At 40.5% G+C, this 14614-nt stretch overlaps 1 protein-coding gene across 1 annotated transcript; it reads right to left on the reverse strand.

The window, feature by feature from the left end:
* Positions 1-384: 384 nt before the first annotated feature.
* LOC122713179 lies at positions 385-12570 on the reverse strand. The gene is made up of 5 exons (XM_043933386.1): positions 12527-12570; positions 8018-8120; positions 7859-7944; positions 6243-6347; positions 385-3212 (listed from the first exon to the last, which is right to left on the reverse strand). Exons 1-5 carry the CDS (start codon positions 12549-12551, stop codon positions 631-633), a joined length of 2901 nt encoding a protein of 966 aa, XP_043789321.1. The 5' UTR covers positions 12552-12570; the 3' UTR covers positions 385-630.
* Between the last annotated feature and the right edge of the window lie 2044 nt (positions 12571-14614).

Raw genomic sequence — 14614 nt, forward strand, 5'->3', positions numbered from 1 at the left:
ATGTGTGTATGTGTATGTGTGTGTCATTGTTACATAAAGTTACACAATTTGATTATTATAATTGCTTACTAAACATTCGTTGGACGCATTCTAACGAATCTAATAACAACAAAGTTTTTCGAAACCCTGTTTCCTCGTCGATCGATCGATCGGATTAATTCGATTCTTCTCGATCAACCACGATATTTCTTAACGCAATATTTACGAGTTTTAAAGAGAAATATTACGTGTAATATTTATACTCTACGTAGCGTTAGTTTCTTTAATTACAAACGAGAGAGAGAGAGAGAGAAATGAAAGAAAAATGAATCGATCCAACCCCTTCTTTCCTTTCTTATCAACTTTATCAATTTCAAATTTTATTTATTAAATAATATATAATTATAAATATATAATTTTATTTCTTCATCAAAATTATCAATTCTCGAATTCTCGATCTCGGAGAGAAGAAGAAGAAGAAGAAGAAGAAAAAGGACACTTTTTTATCAATTCCCACGCACGATATTATTGTTGCTGATCGAAGATCGGCTGGATCGAGAGAACGAAAGAAGAGAATAAGAGAAAAGAGAAACGGCATCGCATCACAGATTTTTTAAATTCTAAAAGTTAGTTCTAAGAGAAAACCACCCCTTACATCTTCCCCTCCAAGGTTTCGTTCTTCCTCTCAAACGATCCCCCCAAAATCGCCTCCCCCTTCTCGCTTCCGGCCGCGCGTGGCTCGATCAACCCCCCCAAAACTGCCTCCACGTACTCCTCCCTTCCCTCGTCGGTGTCCAAGGAGAATCCTAACGACGGTACGAACTCCGTCTTCACCACTGTCTTCGTCTCGGCGCTCGTGGAGGAGGACGGCGTCGAGACCTCCACCTTCCTCTCCTCCTCCTCCTCCTCCTCCATCGTTCCTCCGTCGTGGAAATCGACCGCCCTCTCCTCCCCTGGAAGCTCGAACACCGGACCCCCTTTCTTCCCCCCCTTGTAGAGGGGCTCACCGAAGTTCTCCGCCAACCGGTCGAGAATCTCCTCCCCCCTCCAACTCTCCCCAACTTCCCCAGCGCTCGCCTGTTCTGCCCTCCTCGTCGTCAGAACGTCGTAGAGGATCCTCGTCCGGGCTCTCAGCTCCGCGTCAGTCTCTTCTCGTTCCTGTTCGAGCCTCGGTTCCTGCTCGTTCGACGAGGGGAAAGAGGAGGGGGAGGAGAAGGGTCGAGGGATTCGGTCCAACTTGAACAGCTCGGACATCAATCGGCGAAGGCTTATCGCGCCCCCCCTCTCGCCCCCCTCGAGGTCGTTCGACTCGGTCGTGGAACGGGGCGGCTCCACCGATTCTATTATCTCCAACTCGCGCTCCCCCTCTTCCCCGATCCTCGCGTCTATGGGGACGAGTTGCTCGCGCCCGTTCATCGTCAAGGTCACCTGGTACGGCGAGTCCTTGTTATTCCCGTCCACGAGGCTCTTCCAATGGATCTTCCCCAGAGGGGAATCCAAGGTGGCGTTGCTCGAGGCGTTCTTCGCACCCCCCTCAGCGTCGTTCATAATTAGGGAGGGTGTGGAGGTGTCCTCCCTCGAACGATCGAACGAAGGTATCTCGTCCAAATTCGGTTCAGCAACGGTGGTGGGATGGTAATCGGAAATCCCTTCGTTATTAACAGTGGTCGCTCGTTCCTTCTCCTCGGAATAATTGCGGGCGAAACTCGAGGATTCCGTCGTGCTCGGGTAGAACTCGTCGAGGGTGGAGCTGCTTGCGGCCGAGGTGGACGAATCATCCGGCACCTTAATCTGAAATCTGGCTCGAGAAGGGAGCCCCTCGATCGTAGTATCCCTCGAAAACTCGGCCACGCTCGACGCTGTGGAAGAAGCGTTGGACTCTGCGAGACTCGCGACGGTGGTTGTCGTCGTCGCTTTTACAGCGCTCTCTATTACCGACGGGGCATCGGTCGCGGTCGAGTCGTTCGAGCCTCGTTCGTCGTTCGTTTCGCTCCTTTGCCGCTCGATCGTCTCCCCCTTCGCCGACCCGTGCCTCGTATCCCCTCCCTTGCCTGGTAGGCGGAGCGAGGCGCCCTTCGCCGCCTCGTCCCTCGCCGGGTTCTGCCGCTGAACCGAGATCCCTCTGAACGATTGCCGCAGCGCCTGGCCCAGGCCTATGCTACCTCTCGTCTCGAAGTCGTCCTCGAACCCGAAATAAACCTTCGAGTCGAACGCCTCGCCCAAAGTTCCATTCCGAGTTCCCGGGTCGAGCACCCTGACCCGGAACCGGCTCCCCTTCTCCTCCTCCTCATCCTCGTAGTCGTACTCGTAGCTCCCCTGCCTCCCCGGGTACTCGTAATCCTCCTCCCTGGCTCCTGCTTTCCTCGAGGGGACCCTCCTCCCCTCCTGTGCTCTGACCACAGCAGATGTAGGCGGGGTGACGAAACCGTCCCCCCTGCTCCCTTTGGAGAGATAGTAATCCGAGCTGTCTATCGCCTGGTCGAGGCTGTTGTAGGCCAGGGTGGACGGTCTGAAGGTGGTGGGCACGGTGGGGGAGTAGAATCTTCTGGTGGTGGTGGTGACGGTAGGCACGGTGGGCGCGTAGGAGGGTTGGAACCGGTTGACAAACTGCCCGTCGTTGCCCCCCCCTCTTCGATGCGTCGCCTCCTGGAGCCCCTTCCGCCTCCTCTCCTCGTCGTCGTATCCCGGGTCGCCGATCTTCTGGACTCGGATAACGGGCGAGTCCTCGTAAGGTTTCGTCCCCTCTTGGACGGGATGGAATTTCTCTTGGTGGCGGTCTGCCGGTCTCCCGATTTCCTTGAGGCGGTAGGGGGGCGGCAGGAAGTCTCGGGCGGAGGGTGGAGGTCTGCGACGATCCTCGAACTTGGTCCTGAGATCGTTCCCCGTGGGGGGGTCGAGCGGGGAGGAGTAGTCGGATACCCTCCCCTTCTGGTAGTCGACGATGCTACCGGTTCGATCGGGATCGACCAGGCCGTCCTTGGTCACGTCGGTCCCCGAACGAAGGCTTATCATCGCGTAAGCGTTCCGTATCATCTCGTCGTCGTCCTGCTGGTAACTGTTCCGGTTCACGTCCACGTATTTCCCGCTCGACGAGCAATCAACCTTCGTCCACCAGTCGCAAGTGAGCAACTTTTGACTGAATATCGAGCCTATGGGGCACAGGAACGAGGAGACCAACACGTCGTGGCACACGTGGAACACTTGGCATCCCGCCACCTCGTCCGCGTAGTAACCTGAAACGAATTTTTATTTTTTTTTTTTTTATTCTTAAGAGTTTGTTTTTAAGAAAAGAGATTTTTCAAAAAATTTCCCTCGTAGTTTTTTTTTTTCTAGAATTTCGATCACGCGTTGACGATCGAACTAATAATATAATAAATATATATAATAATATATATATATAATAAATATTATATAATATTATATAATAAATATATAATAATATAATAATAAATTTCTTGGAAGAATTTTAACGAGTCACCCGTTAGGATTGGTAGATCTTTTTTTTTTTTCTGTTATGGTTGAACGCGTTCCTTCACTGTTTTTAATTGAAGTAACGATGGAACGAGCGATGTTTACATTCGACACTCGTTACGTAAACAACGCGAGGAGTCGTCCGTTCGTTCGATGACGTCTACGCCTCTTCTCTCCTTTCGAATTATCTAATAGCGGCCGATTTCTTCCGCGAAGAGAGGGCTCCGGGAATGGAGTTGGAAATCTCGAGCGAATTCGATTCGATATGAAAAAAAAAATGACGAGGATACGAGACGATATGGTCGATCTTATCGAAGGGTACATAGGAAAAGTATATGAAATAAAACTTAAGGTTTAGCTCGCGATAGTTTTACGATATTTGTTATATCGAGCAACGTTGGTTAAAGGAAACTGGACTGGAGGAGGATAGATTATGATAAAATGATTTATTTTCGCGCTCGTGAAACTATCACTTTCTCATCGATATACGCGGTAGATTGGGAGTTGGTAGGATGAAAGTAAACAGGGAGAATTGTATTAAACTTAGCTGAAGAAGAGAATGCGAGTTGAATTTCTAGCAATTTTTTTTTCTTTCTCAGTTTTGGATAAGTACGATCAAATTGTAAATTGATGAGTCCAAATGATCCAAATCTTTTAAAATTTTTCCAAAAATTTTTTCGTTCGTTTTTCGTTATAAAAATCTGGATAATAAAAGAGAGAAAATTTTTCAAATTTGTTCGAGTCAAGAAGGATCTAAAATTTTTCCAAAAATTAGACTTTTTCATTATAAAATAAAATGTGATAAATTTTTCAAATTCGTCCAAGTCAAGGAGGATCTAAAATTTTCTCAAAAATTATACTTTTTCATTATAAAATAAAATATGATATATCTGAACAATAAACGAGAAACTTTTCAAATTTATTCGAGTTAAGAAGGATCTTAAAAGTTAGATCCTAAATTAATTAGACTTTTTGCTTCATTTTTCGTTATAATGAAATGTAATATATCCGAACGATAAATGAGAAATTTTTTAAATTAACGAAGATTTAAAATTTTTCCAAAAATTAGACTTTTTCATTATAAAATAAAATGTGATATATCTGGACAATAAACGAGAAATTTTTCAAATTCATCCGAGTTAAGGAGGATCTAAAATTTTTCCAAAAATTAAATTTTTTCATTATAAAATAAAATGTAATATATCCGAACGATAAACGAAAAATTTTTCAAATTCGTCCGAGTTAAAACTCAACTCAAACTCCACACCAACTTTCCATATCAGATTTCGCCATTTTTTCCACCTAAAAAGCCGAACGATTCGTACTCATCCCGAATGCCAAGCTTCGCGAACATCGCGACTGCCTCGTCCCGGGATTCGTTCGAATTATCGTCCGACTGGCCTTTTATCCCATTGTCGGTTGCCCGCTTTCGCCGACGTTACGTTCCTTCTCCGCCGATCTCCTGACAACCTGTACACAACGTTGTCGGCAGATGCATTGCACAATGAAGAAACTATGCGCGTAACTACGCTACCGCGGGCATCGTCAACTTTCCTCTGCCTTTTGGAACTCGTTCAAATACACCCCCCTCTCCTCCTCTCCATTTATCCGAATATAATAGGTCCTAGTCGTCGTTGTCGTTCACATGGCGTTAAAACGGACGAAAATAATTATTATTCTTATTATTCTCGGGTGAATTGTGAAAATAAAACGTTATTTATTTCAGAAAAATACGAGGAATTTATATCTTTTGGAATCGGTGTGTATATATAATTCTATGAACGTTTGTGTATCTTTAAATATTTCTTGGACAGTTGAACTTTGCCAAAATTCGTTAGATGCTTGTTAGATAAAAGGGAAGCTTATTCTAGAAAACTCGGGTATTGTATGTTAGCCATTATTTGCTTCTTTTATTTTTCGTCTACGAGATGATTCGTAATATATCGAATATATCCTAAAATATATAGGCGTTGACAACTTAACCTCAAATACGAATCGAGTTTTCAGCGTAATTTTTATTTTTCGTAATTTTTCATTATCGCATAAAATAGATAAGCTGGATCCAATCGAGTCAATACCGATTAATCAATTTTCTAAATTTCGAAAACAGAACGAAGGATTCAGAAACATTCTTTCTCGGAATCCGTTACAATTTCTTATTCAAATTCATATATTCGCGTTTGTCGAATCTCTCGAAACATTGTATTCGACGACTCCGCGACGAGAGAAGAGGATTCATGAAAGAGGCACTTGGCCGAAGCCGGCGAGTCGAAGATAAACACGTTTTCACGTCGAGATATTTGCCTCTCCAGGTGGAAAGTGCGCGGGCAAACATTTTCGCGGGATTTTTTTTTTTCCGCGACAAGTCTCACCGAATCGCGGTTGGGACCGGTGACCTATTGCAAAACCGAACATCGAGTGAATAGCTGCACGTGCCTCCCCCTGTCCGCGTGAGAACGATCCTTGACATCGATGCCGCGCGTGGAAACACGTGTAGCACAATGGTAATCGATCGCAACGATGCATCCATGCTTCGAGTCGAATATTCGCGAATATTTTTATCGATAAACGCGAGAATAGAATGAAATCGTTCGGCCAAACTCGACCCGTTTTTAGAATTAAATAAATTTCACGGAAGACGTGTGTCTGGTGTTTTCAACGATCGATAATTATTTTTTAAAAAATGAAAAAATCCATCCATTTAATTATATTTTAAAAATTAAAAAAAGATGGATGGAAAGGAGGCGGAGAATGAACGTGGTTAATGAATAAATATATATAATTCCATTCACCTCGTGACCGTCCCTCGCACGTGAATCCCGTCTGAGGAAGCGTCGTGTATGCCGGATAATCGATGCCTGGCTCCCCTGGCACGTTCCTCCTGATATCTGACAAATCTGAAAGAAAGAAAGAAAAGCGACGCAGAATCGTCGATCAATCATGAATGTATAAATAAAGATTATATGGGTGCAGAAATCTCGTAACATATTATAATATATATAATAAATATCAGGGAAATGCCGGTGAACATTTGATTTGAACTTTGGAGGAACTATATACTTCGAGCACGATATGCATTCTGCATATCGAGAATGAAAGGTGTGTACCTTGAATTACGGTTGTAAATGTTATGTTTGTTATGGATATAATACGTCGAGTCGATTATAAACGAAACGAAGAAGAGGAAGAAGAAAAAGCGTCGATCGTTTTTTTTAGGTTAGAAAGAGAGATAGAAAAAGTGACGTGAGCACTAATGGAGGAGGAGGACGAATCAAGGTCAAGCGAAAAGGATTTCGCTTGAAAGAATAATAGAATAATAGAAATGCATTGTGACATTTAAAAGAATGAAAGATTTTTACTCGTAGGCGTGATTTCCTTCTATTGCCGTTTTTCCTTTCACGCCACCGTCGATAACATCCCGAACATCCCGGTTTTCTTATTTGTATTATCGACCGAGTAGATTTGACGAACGGTGGTCCGTTTCTCTGGACGGAAAGAGGGGAAAATATATATGTATATATATAATCGAAAAGAAAATCAATTTACAACATTGTGCAACATTGTCGTCGCGATAATTGACGAGTTGGTAAACAATAAAATGGTAAAATGGTAGAATCGTAGAATAGTAGGATCGTTAACAAGGGAATAATTATCTATCTTGTATAAAGTGATTTTACGAGAATGGTTAATTAATGAAATGTAAAAGTGTCAAGGAGGAATCTCTCTCTTCGTAATGTATCCCAATATATAGAAAATAATATTGAATATCTGTTAAAGCGTCGTATAAATTGCTGTTTAAGAAAAAAAAAAAAAAGAAAAAAATTCCCATTAACGTTTCTCGTAACATTTTACACCTTCGGATTTTATTCCTCATTTTTACAATCACTTTGCCGGTTTCATTGTAAGCCGACGATTAATTTACACTCGGCATCGGTTGTCCATCTTCTTTTTTTTTTTAACGCAGGACAAGGAGAAGAATCGATAAAAAGATGTTAATCTTGTCAAGGCGGTAATAATATTATTCATCTTCTCTTCTTTATTTGCGATTAATTATACAATTGACATCGATTCTATCGATCGACGCAATATTCTTTCGCCGACACCAAACACTCATTTGTCTCAAAATATAAAATTTTCAATCGTAAATTGCGCAATTTTCAAACGCGTAGTAACATGTATCTTAACCCTTAGCGAATGAAGTCGATGCATTTTCTTCCAACTGATTCATTCTTTACGAGTTACTTTTAAAATTAATAATGTATTTATCTCTATTTAGTTAGTTCCATCGATGGAATCAGACTAGATTGACACGTTAAAACTCGATACTGGACTCGACTCGAGGAATTTGAGTATAAAAAAAAAAAGAAAAGAAAAGAAAAAAGGAGATGGAACAAATCGAAATCTCTACCTGTTTTCTCCTGATAAGGATTGTACTGGCCACCAGCGGATCCAAAGCTGTCGAACGCGCCCTCTTCTTCCGGATCGAAGTATTTCCTGAAACGAGATCGTTGCTCGTTAATGGTTAATGGACACGCGTCCGCGCCAATACGCGAAACCAGCGCAATACCTCCCCCTTGTCCCATCGATGGCTCTTCGTGACAGGAAGCTCCTCCTTGGAATTTCATGTTCAAGACTGGCGTGAACGTTGCACAAGACCAGCATCACGAGACCTGTGCAAACAGGAGTGCCGTGCATACATACACACGCGCATGCGCATGCTTAATGCTTTACGATGTAAATGCAATCGTTTTCCCACCCATTTCTCCGCCCTTCTTTATCTATTTTCTTTATCCGTTTCTATTCCATATAGCGACATCTACAATAACGTAAACTCGCTTCTCATCTCCTCTGTATGACTCGATCAATTTCACTTTCGAACGAATGGACGAAAACGCGACGTTTCTAACCTATTCGTTACCTTGATCGCATCCGATCGATATCGAATCGCGCAAGATTCCACCAAAAATGAAGCGAAACAATAACGTGACGATCCATCGATCGATCAAGTTCGAAAGTGGACGAGCGTAACTCGTTCAGAGAGCATAGAACACTCGCTTGCACTCGAGTAGTATTCCATTTCGAGCATATTTGCGACATGCGAATAATAGGTGACTGGACAAAATTATTTTCTTTTTTTTTCGGTTTTTTGAGCTTATGGAAGAGATTTAATTTTTAGAAAACGATTGACTGCTTTTTATTATAATTTATTATTTCGTTAAAAATGTATATAAATGTGACTAAATATATAAAAAAAATTAGTATAGAATAAAAAAGAAAATAAATAATAATCGATATATGAAAATACAAATATTTGTGATTTGAATCACATATAAGAAATCAAATATCTGCATATCTACGGATGTAGGAAAAATGTCCGGTTAATATATATTATTCGAACCACCCTGTGTTATGGAAATCTGAAAATTCGCCAATCCGTGTTAATAAAAGTCGAAAAAATTCGAATGGTTTTCTAAAATTCATTCGCGGATGTTTGCGATTGCGGAAGATTGTTTAGCATCGTTATGATCGACTTTCGCCGTTAACCGGTGTTAATCGTTCGTTCCATTCGTGACCAATGAATCCAATGATCGAAGATTATTCAAATCGCTGTAATTTTCTCACTTGCTCGATCAAAACAATCGATCAAGTTTTCGATCGATTCTAAAATTGATGATTTCGTAAAGTATAACCTATTTTGTTTAATGTCCCTCTTATTAGAACTGCGTAATAGCACAGAGTTGGTTAATTTATTCGAGAAACAGGTTATGGTGTCTCGTTGGTTCGGTATCAATGGCAAATCGATGAAAAGACTGTGATTTACTAAGATTCGTTCGTTTCTATAATTTCGTTTCTTTTACGAAACAAGTTAAAATTAATTTTCAATTATCGTATCAAATTTAATGAAAACAAATCGTTAAAAAATTCGAAATAACATATTTGCCTATATCAATAATTTAATCGATATTTGGTATTCGAAAACGAGGTTAAATTATATTTTAATGAGCATCGAAGCCTTAATTTTTTCGATTTTGACGAGAAAAGAATTCTATAATTGTTGTTCTAATTGTTCTAATCTAATTGTTCTTTGTCAAATCACAGAAGTCATATTTTCGTTTTTCAACTTTGAAAATTTAGAAATTTCAAAATAATTTAAGATAATTTAAGATAATTTGGAAGCAGCATCATCCTTCCTTCAACGATCTCTCTTCTTTTCATAGTAATTCGTAATTTCCATTCTCTGTCCACATTTTTATTTCATCACCATCATATTTGCACCAACTGACAACACTGAATTTCTCTGACGCACTTTCTGGTTACTGCAATAGATAGTTTCCTTCTGTTTTATTACGAAGAAAGGATCCTTACGAATGACGAAATTTTTACTGACGCAGTCACTATGCTAACCTATAACTCCTCCGGCTATAATTTAAGATGTAACGACATGCTGCCATCTAACGACAATAAGATCTCTACTTTGAACCTAAGAAACATGGAATAAAACACGAAAGTACACTGAAACTCTTCTTATTTATCATTAATCGTCATTAATTATTATTCGATTTTTGAAAAATGGAATATAGAATATAGAATTAAATTTTTTTCGAATCTAAGACGCGCTTTTTGTTGCCTGATATTTCTGTTGGAAATAATTAATTAATAAACTCGACAAGCCATTCTTGGCAGCGTTCGTACACTCGCTTGCACGAATATTGGACAATAGTCAAATTCAATATGTATTCGTTTAAAAAGCGAGTTAAAGAAAAAGAAAAGATTTTTTAAATCTCGTGATTCCATTTTGTAACAAGCAAAAAATAATCTCTCTTCTTCCTAATTGTTAGGTTAAGAAAGATATTTTTAATGAATAAAAGAGTATCGAGAAATTTTGTAAAAAAAAAAAAAGAAAAAAAAAGTTATGCGAAATATTCAATCGCGGAGAGTCCAAATTATTCCATTGGGAAAAAAAAAGTTAATGCGAATCTCGAACGAATTTTGGAAAAAAATTTTTAACCAAAAATTTATCGAAAATAATAATAAGATTAAAGGGAATCTCGCAGAATATTAGATTTTTGGACGATTTCGAATAGAGAGATCGGATTTTCGACACTCGTATCGAGAAAATGATATCGAAATGGAATGTTAGTCTGGCTCTCGCAAGAGCGTGGCGCTTTCTCGCCGCGTAACCCGATTAAAAAAAAAAGTATAGCACGGAGCGGTGTGATTGGGAATGCGACATAACGGGATCACGCACGGTGGGAGGGGCGATTATCGTTAGAAGGATCGAAATTGCACGGATTCCACGCGAATCTTTGTTGGAGAGAGAAAAAGAGAGAAAAAAAAAGAGAGATCCCTCGCTCGCGGTAGCAATGTTGGCATTAAAAAGATGAGCGCAACAAAGGTCAAGATGGTTGGATGGTTTCTTGGAGAGGAGAGGAGAGGAGAGGAGAGGAGAGGAGAGGAGAGGAGAGGAAAGGACGTGGATCGTGAAAGACCAGGACGTTTGCTTACGTTTTCACGTTTTAAAAGTCACTCGTTTCGCTATTTTAATTACAGATATCTCCTTACGTATTACTATTATGTGTATGTATATATATATATACGTATTCCCGCTTTTTTTATCTCCTCACGATTTTTATTTTTCGGTATTGCAGAATTTGACGAGTTATACTTGTGAGAAAATTAAACTTAACTCGAAATATACTTGTTCGTACAATGTTGTTGATAATTTATCAAATATATCAATCAATTTTCAAGTAGGTTTTCGTTAATTAAAAACTTAATCAAAAACGATTTAATCGACGAGTTTTAAACACAATGTTGAGCGATCGAATTTCTCTCAAGTAATGAGAAATTTCGACAGCGAAAATTTCAATTTCTGTTTTATCTAATGCATTGTGACGATCTTCGTGTTACGTACTTCCGATCGATTGAATACCCCGTTCATTTGTACATTCGTAACAGAATTTCGTTGTGAATAGGCTCGTGAGAATATATTTGCGTGTTCCCCGTCTCGTGGAATTTATGAATCATCAGAGATTTCACTCGTTCGTCTGATATACGATACGTACAAAAAAAAATTGGGGATGCAAATCGGAACGCGTTTAACGAATCCTATCGTGTATAAATCAAATATTTCAAAATTCGTACATCGTATAGGGATTGTTTCGCCAATTTATGATATATATATATATATATATATATATATATATATATATATATATATATATCGATCGAATGCCAATCGCTATAAATTAGACACCCACGTAAAAACTTTATAGAATCGAAACAATGATTTTACAATCACATCAAGACTCCGTCATTTTCTGTTCGAGGAATATCGATCGAAAATGATGGAAAATTGATGAACTGGAAGAACATTCGTTCGTTATTCGTCGTAACTCGTAACCTATAAACATTTCCACTGCCCTTGAAAATACACTGTTTAATTAAACGAACTCGAAGAATCATCATCGATTATGTATATAATCATTGAAATACAAGAAGAAAAATCGATCATAAATTAAGATCCATCGACATCGTTACACACAATATCCGTCCACTTTTCCTTTCGATCGCACTCTCACGAATACCTTCTTATCGACAGAGACATATATTTCAGCAAAAAAAGAAAATCTAGATCAAACTCGTTAACGTTCTTTCACGTAGCAAAAACTAAATTCGATCCTGTAAATCCGATATATCTGTGGATCCCGAAACCACAAACTGCACACTCGGAACTGGAAAACGAGAAACAACGCGAGCCCCGACCACCACCGTTGCGCGATCGAGGACAACGGATCGATCGAAGCAGGTATCGAGCCTGGATCTAACGCTCGGCGAGAAAAGACTCGCGTCGCGCGCGAACGAAAGATTTCGAGAGACGAGCACACCGGTCCGAGAGTTGTATTCTTTTCCACGCCGCCCAACCGATGGACGGACAACTCTTACCTGTTGCGCGCCGGCTTCTACGGTCGGTTAAAACGATTGAAAGTCGGCTCCCGGTTTCGAATCGATCGAAATACAATGGCGTAGGAGATTCGAAATTCGAGAACCGCGTGGAGATCGTGGTCGCACTTACACAGAGCGGGCAGCGTGGTCGGCATTTTCTCGCGCGTTGCATCAGTGTGTCCCGGTGATGTGAAGTGTCCGACGTGGAACGTCCGGCCGGCCGATGTACCAGCCGATGCACTGCGAGCCTGCTACGACCGCCGATCTCCTCCCAACGGCTCTCTTCTTCCAACCTTCTTCTCGACCGGGAGGAAGGGATCCAAGCGCCTCTTACCTTTCTTCTTCTCGCTTTCCACCTCTCGCCACGCGCATCCCTCTCCGATCCCACCATTTTTACCCGCTCCTTAAATCCTTCTTCAAATTTTTCCCTCTTCGAATTTCATCGAGTTTTTTTCCTTTTTTTTTTTTCGATTTTTTCCGCTCTTTAAATTCTTTTTCAAACTTTTCCTTCTTCGAATTTCATCGAGTTTTTTTCCGTTTTTTAATTCTCGATTTTTCTTGTTTCTTAAATCTCTTTCCAAATTCTTCCTCCTCGAGTTTCATCGAGTTTTTTTCCTTTTTCAGTTCTCGATTTTTCTCGCTGCTTAAATCCTTTTTCAAATTTTTCTCTTCTCGAGTTTCATCGAGTTTTTTTCCTTTTTCAGTTCTCGATTTTTCTCGCTGCTTAAATCTCTTTTCAAATTTTTCCTCCTCGAGTTTCGAGTTTTTTTCTTTTTTCCTTTTCGATTTTTTCAGCTCTTTAAATTCTTTTTCAAACTTTTCCTTCTTCGAATTTCATCGAGTTTTTTTTCTTTTTTAATTCTCGATTTTTCCCACTCCTTAAATCCTTTTCCAAATTTTTCTCTCCTCGAGTTTCATCGAGTTTTTTTCCTTTTTTCCTTTTCGATTTTTCCTACTCTTTAAATCCTTTTCCAAATTTTTCCTCGAGTTTCATCGAGTTTTCTCCTTTTCTCGAACTGACCATCGTGATCATCCTCTTTCTCCTCGTGATCGATATGAACGGGACGTATCCAAAGGAGCGTTCGAGTGGAAAGCGTCGCATCTGCCGTTTTCGTTTCCACGTTTTGGATTCCCCGATCGAACGTCCCAGGTGCTGTGCGGAATCAAAATGGAAAGTGGAGCGAACCGATAAAGTTATAGCGAGGCGGTGGTCCGTCCCAAACTCGATCGTTGCTTTGTTTACCTCCACCGGCCGACAAATACTCGATGAATATTTGTAAATTTTCATTAAGAGTGAAGAAAATCGAAGGGAGCGATAAATCGCGAAAGAGCGAACGAGGCGTAGGAGAGTACGAAGGAAAAAGGAAACATCCCACATTCTTTTTCGTTCCACGCGTTTATTTCCATCCTCTGGCGGCGGACGGGCAAACTATCTCTCGGTGTGTACACCGTGCGGAGCCAAATGAACACATGAATCGATATCTCTGTGTAATTGAAGAAAGAGGACACATTATGTAAGTTCGATGACATTGCCTCCGTTCTGCGCGAGCACGAGCTCGCTCGCCTCCACTTTCTTCCTTTCTTTTCTTCCTTCGTTCATGCACCTCCTCCTCCTCCTCTCTTGATCTTTTGCTCTTTGCTCCGCTTCGTTTTGTTTATTTATTTCTTTTTCCGATATTATTTGATTCCTCTTCAGTTTTTCAGTTTTTTTTTAAATTTTAAATAAAACCGGTCGAGATAAATCAGAAAACGTGCGTGATTTTATACGTTTATCATCCTTAATTGTACGTAATATTTAATCCTTGCATCGCGTGAATTTTCGCGCGAGGAAAAAAAAAAAAAGTAACGATCCATTGTTCGTTCGCAATTTATAGATGCGTGATACAACAACATTAGAAAGGTAGGATTATATTCTATATAAATCGCACGTAATTTCCAATTTCATCGTTTTTAATCGTTTCCTATTCATCATCTTCCCGGATCGAAGATAAACTTTAGATTCGATCGAGATAGACTTTAAACGAGACATTCACGTTCGCATCCATCCCAGATAAAATCTAAATCTGACTCGCGTATTTCGAGCTTTCCACTTTTCTAATTCCTTTCCCCATCCTTTTCCGTCCGCCGAATATTCTGTTTCTCTCTCTCTCTTTCTCTCACTCTTTTCGAGATCGCTTTGAAAATTTTAACAAATTAACTTTGAAATTATGGTTTCGCT

This window comes from Apis laboriosa, unplaced genomic scaffold (genome assembly GCF_014066325.1).
Source record: "Apis laboriosa isolate Shangri-la unplaced genomic scaffold, ASM1406632v1 scaffold23_cov150, whole genome shotgun sequence".
Classification (NCBI taxonomy): Eukaryota; Metazoa; Arthropoda; class Insecta; order Hymenoptera; family Apidae; genus Apis; species Apis laboriosa.

Coding starts and splice junctions, on each gene's coding strand:
- LOC122713179 (XM_043933386.1), bottom strand. CDS start 12,551: ATGCCGACCACGCTGCCCGCTCTGT. Junction 8,121..12,526: donor GACCACGCTGCCCGCTCTGT/GTAAGTGCGACC, acceptor CTGTTTGCACAG/GTCTCGTGATGCTGGTCTTG. Junction 6,348..7,858: donor TCCTTATCAGGAGAAAACAG/GTAGAGATTTCG, acceptor TCTTTCTTTCAG/ATTTGTCAGATATCAGGAGG.